This window comes from Medicago truncatula, chromosome 1 (assembly GCF_003473485.1).
Source record: "Medicago truncatula cultivar Jemalong A17 chromosome 1, MtrunA17r5.0-ANR, whole genome shotgun sequence".
In the NCBI taxonomy this organism is placed as follows: domain Eukaryota; kingdom Viridiplantae; phylum Streptophyta; class Magnoliopsida; order Fabales; family Fabaceae; genus Medicago; species Medicago truncatula.
The window spans coordinates 25415338-25421055 of NC_053042.1; the positions used below are offsets into that span (position 1 = coordinate 25415338).

At 32.9% G+C, this 5718-nt stretch overlaps 1 protein-coding gene across 1 annotated transcript; it reads left to right on the forward strand.

The window, feature by feature from the left end:
• Positions 1–634: 634 nt before the first annotated feature.
• Positions 635–3207, forward strand: LOC120578191 (cytochrome P450 93A3). Its single transcript, XM_039830539.1, has 2 exons — positions 635–1540; positions 2253–3207. The coding sequence occupies exons 1-2, from the start codon at positions 635–637 to the stop codon at positions 2892–2894; spliced, it is 1548 nt and encodes a 515-aa protein (XP_039686473.1). The 3' UTR covers positions 2895–3207.
• The last annotated feature ends 2511 nt before the right edge of the window (positions 3208–5718 follow it).

Sequence of the window (5718 nt, forward strand, 5' to 3'; positions counted from 1 at the left end):
AGCGCATGCAGGTACACCACCCCCCATCGATGGATAAGTATCATCAACGGACGTCTCAACAGAACCAGGTTCGCAACGGATAGATCGAAGCTCAATTCTCCTCACAATGGATCACAATCAACCAACCATCTTCTGAGGTCCAAACTGATCAAAACTCATCACTATTTATTCCAATTTTACCACTATAATCTTAATTGAAAAAAATTCAATACTAATTAGATATGCTATTTTTATGTTATTTCATATTTATAAGTGAACCACTTATTTTACTTAGAAATCCAATCAGTTAACTTATTCGCTATCAACTATAAGTTAACTCATCAACTATCCGCTATAAAATCATCCGTTGTAAACTAGTTTATCAACTATTCACTATTTTTACCAAAACAAAGTCTATATGTGAAAAATGTCAAATAAGTTATACAGAATCTTAGTTAGTAGACAACTATATCCATTGTTATTGTGGGAAGTTGGATAACTTAACAGATTTAGGCTAAAGATAAAAGGAACCTAATTAGTTAAAATAGTAGGAGTTTAAAATTTTGTCAGCTAAAAAGAAATAACATAAAATCTATAAATAGTCCTTTTTGAGGCATATATGATATACCCTGCATCCAAAATACAGACAAGAAAAATGGAGATCATTGAACAATACATACCAATCTTCCTGATTTTGCTAGCCTCTACAATATTACTCAAAGCCATATTCACCAAATTAGAAGGACCAAACTTCCACCTTCCACCTAGTCCATTGTCCTTACCAATAATTGGACACTTTCACTTAATATTAAAACAACCTCTTCACAGAGCCACTCACAACCTCTCAAACCGTTTTGGTCCCATAATTCACATATATCTTGGATCCACTCTTATGGTATTTGTTTCCTCATCAGAAATAGCCAAAGAAATATTCAAAACACATGAATCTTCATTCTCTAACCGGCCAGCAAATATTGCTATAAGCTATCTAACTTACAATGCATCTGATTTGGGATTTGCACCTTATGGAACCTACTGGAAGTTCATGAAGAAACTTTGCATGTCAGAACTTCTTAATGGAAAGATGCTTGATCAACTCCTTCCCATAAGAGAAGAGGAGATAAACAGATTCTTGCAAATGATGATTAAAAAAGGTGAAGCAAATGAGTCGGTAAATGTTACTGACGAGCTTTTGAAACTAACAAATAGCATAGTTATGAGAATGGCAATTGGAAAAAGCTGTTTCAAAGAAGATGATGAAGCGCATAAGGTGACAGAAAGGGTAAGAGAGTCTGCTATGTTGAGTGGAATGTTTAATTTGGCTGATTATTTTTCGCTGTGTAAGAGATTCGATGTTCAAGGAATGAAGAAAAGATTAAAGGATGTTCGTGACAGATTTGATGCTATGATGGAAAGTATTATCAAGGAGCACGAAGAGGCCAGAAGTAAATTACAAAGAAAGGATGCTGAAAAGGATGTTTTAGATGCTCTTTTGAGTATATATGAAGATCATAGCTCAGAGGTCAAAATAACTAGAGATAACATCAAAGCCTTCTTGGTGGTAATAATCTTCTCTCTATGTACAGATATAAATTGCAATCGCGGTCACGATTCTTGGTTTGACAGAGAATAATTGTCTATGATTCTAACATGGTTTTAAATTATATTTGCGATTGTGTTGTGAACTTTTATATTGTGGCAAAACACGGCCTATGCGGCCAAATTTTTAATGCGATGACATACCAGAGACCACAAAATCCTTCGCACAGTTGTGGCTGCAAATTGCAATTTAAAACCATAGACTCTTATCTGGCCTCAATCATAGTCATGTTGCTATTGTGAACACATCTGATTCTGAAACTTAGATGTCATGGTCAAATCACTGCCACAGGCCTTCTTAAGGATCTCTGGTTAATAGCTTTACAACAGTTGGCGTACACGTTAATCAAGCAACAAGGATGCATTGTTGTGTAAATTTTTACCCTTTTTAAACAAAAAATTCCAAAGATCTTAGCGGCGAAACTCACATACTTTATGTGCTTAGTGGAGGATATTGCAGGTTTGAACCCCCATCCCGACAACTCATATTTCCCCATAGCCTTTTACCATCTCAGCGACAATTACGGGACACATTTTTACTATCTTTTGTTTCAAAAAGAAAATTGTTTCACCAATTCTCCACTCCAAAAAATTTGAGAATATGTTACAAGACTTTGAGTCATTAATAAAACAAAGACCTCACAGAAACTGATTATAAACATATACTTTTTCAGGATATGTTCACAGGTGGAACAGATACAACTGCTGTTACTCTAGAATGGTCATTGGCAGAACTAATTAACAATCCAACAGTAATGGAGAAAGCAAGAAAAGAAATCGACTCAATGATTGGAAAAGATAGGATTGTAATAGAATCAGATACATCTCATCTTCCTTATCTTCAAGCCATAGTGAAGGAGACACTAAGGCTTCACCCTCCCTCTCCATTTATATTGAGAGAATCGACTGAAGACAGCACCATTGGCGGATACGATATCCCATCAAAAACTCAGATTTTCACTAATGTGTGGGCTATTGGAAGGGATCCAAAGAATTGGGATAACCCTCTTGAGTTTATGCCGGAAAGGTTCCTTAATAATGATGAAAATGGAAAAGAGAGTTATGTTGAGGTTAGGGGACAACATTATGAGCTTTTACCTTTTGGAAGTGGAAGAAGAATGTGTCCTGGAATTTCACTAGCACTAAATGTTGCTTACACTACCCTTGCAAATATGATTCATTGCTTTGAATGGAAGCTTGAAAATGGAGGGAATGATTCTGTTGACATGAAAGAGGGTCCTTCTTTTATTCTTTCAAGGGCTCAGCCCTTGATTTGTTTCCCAACACCAAGACTAATGCCATATCCTTCTATGTGATACATGTTGTTACCAACAATATACTAAGAAGTCAAGTGATTGAATTCAAGTGGTTAATGACTTTTATTTAAGGACGAATCATATGGAAGAACCTGTGTTCGAGTTCTGTATGGAACAATCATTTGTAAGGCTTTAGTTACCTCCAAATCGATCTTCGGATTATTAGGATGCCCTTCCTATTAGAATCATCAGAGGGTTAAGAGAAAAAATAGAGTAAAAACAAAAAGAAGAAATGGTGGTGGAACAATTATGAATTTGTTGCAGCAAATTCTGATGTACACTTTCTTTTTATGATGTGTGGTTTTAAATTATGTTTTAGTTAGTTTCTAAATAACGTTTTACAATGTGTTATTTTATATCATGTACGCTAGCAATTTGGCTATATCCGCTTTATCCAGTGATACAATGAGTTGGTTGAAGAAAAGTAGCTATGAAACTAATATCACGTGGGGGGGGGTGTGTGTGTGTGGGGGGGTGGTGGTGGCAATAGCATGGAGGCTCCAAAAGTAAAGGCAGAAGAGCTATTGGATTCGACGGTATTGGACGACAAAGTCTTGTAAACGACAGATGATCCATTTAATGATGGTATGAGGCATTAAGGGTTGTGAGAATCCTTTGATTTTAGCCATTGAAGTTCTTGTTCGTAATAGAATTAGGGTGTGGATAATGTTGAGTCTTCACATAATTGGGCTTCTACTTAGTAAGGGAGTTGAACACGAAACTTTGAAGATAAACCGACCACTTTCCTAAATGTTAAATCTCAAAATTAAGATGTCTTCATTTTCTAATAGGATGTTGTTGACCCAAAATTAAGTTTAAATTCATTCAATTGACTTTTATTCTTATGGAATGATTAAGTGAGATGAAATGATGGAGCAAAGAGAGAAATGGCCGAAGAGAGTGTTGTTGTACCCATGGGAAGATAACAAATTCAATCATAAATGAGTTTTTTTTTTTTTTTTTTTTTTCATATAAGTTATTATTATTGATATTAAATATAAGTTATTATTATTGATATTAAATCTGTGTGTTGGGTTAATTTGGTGCAAAAATATAAGCTTCGGTTTTTTTATTTTTTTTAAGGAATTACAAGAATACTTAAATGCAACAATTTATACTTTTGTTGTCCTCCAACAAAATCGTTATTTATTTATTTTACATATAAACATAACTATTGCTCTTGATTTGATTCAATGAAAAGAAGATGAAAGAAAAATGGAATAAGGGAACTAAGCAGAGAGGGAACCCGTGAGAGAGAAATAGAGAGAAAATAAAAAGGAATAAACACAAGCAGAATGTTGCTTAGTACAAAGGAATAAACACAAACAGTTCGTGAACTATCATGGAAATGGATTTGTCATAAAATAATACTGTTATTGGATTCTTATTCTTAATTTTCACAAATTGTTATTGGAACTAGTTACAAACCCGTGCGATCGGTTGAATAACGTATTTTTTAAAAATTTAGCTCTGAAGGAGAAATCTTATAAATTACGGAAAATTGTTGTCCTTTATAAATGTGAAAATCAAAGCTGCGTAAACCAAAATTTTGCAACACAGAACCTAAAGCACTACATACAAAATAATATAACAACTATTGTAATCTCTTATTCCTTAAAGTTAACCCGAACGCAAAATTTTGCCCTATATTTAACCTAACTTCTTTGCTTAATTTTACTGTATTAACCATGTTTAGTTTAATCAAAATGTTAACGTTAATTGTTAGGGAAATCAAAATAAACAAATCGCTCCTAATTTTTCTCTTTAATTTTACTAAACAAATTATATTAACCTTAGATTTAATTTATGCAAAATGACATATCTTATTTCTAAATGTTAACCCGTGACGCAATATTAACCTTAGATTTAACCTAATTTTTTCGTATGACTTTACTATATTAACGCATATTTAATTTATGCAGAATGTGATCTCTTATTTCTACATGTTAACCCGTGACGCAATATTAACCCTAAATTTAACCTATTTTTTCGCGTGACTTTACTTTATTAACCCTAGATTTAATTTATGCAAAATGTCACCTCTAATTTTAACCTAATTTTTCCCTCCACGCTTTTACATTTAATGTTTATCTAAGGTAAAATAATAACCTTAGATAATCACGGCATAAAAAAAATTCTTCGAAAGAAAAGATGTTAATACGACGGAACATTGTGATTCATCATAAAATATGTATGGGCTGATTTAGAGATCATATAATCGGTTTATGAGATTAAGAATTGACATAATATTTTGGATGAAAACAATTGAAACCAGAAAGGAATCAATGATGTGTGAATTATGATTACATATTATCCATAATTATAAAAAAAGAGTGTTGATAATGTAGAGTTACCAAAAAAGGATTGATACTCATATTTGTATCAGATGCAATCAAACAAAGAAGTAGCATCGGTGAGTGAAGATAATCTTGTCTAGGATTAGAGTTAAGGTGATCTGTTGAAAGTGCTGATCATGAACACCATATCTTTATTTGGGAACGACTTGAATGTGCATATTTTTAGAGGTGTTTGTGAAATAAATTGTCGAAAAGTAATTTTTTAAAGTAACATTCAACAGCTTCTGGTCAAAGCTCATTTCATTCAATTTTATGCATTCAAAAAATGTTCTTTTTTTAGTAAGTACTTAATTGATATTGTGTTTGGCCTAACATCTCCTTAAAAATGTAGAGAAGTTTGAAAAAAGTCAGGTCAAACGATACCTTAATCTCCCACAACGGCAATGTAGAAGCAACTGAATTTGGGAGAAAAATTTGAAAAATAGTTAAAAATATAAAATTTGGAAAATAATTAAAAGTTATTAAAA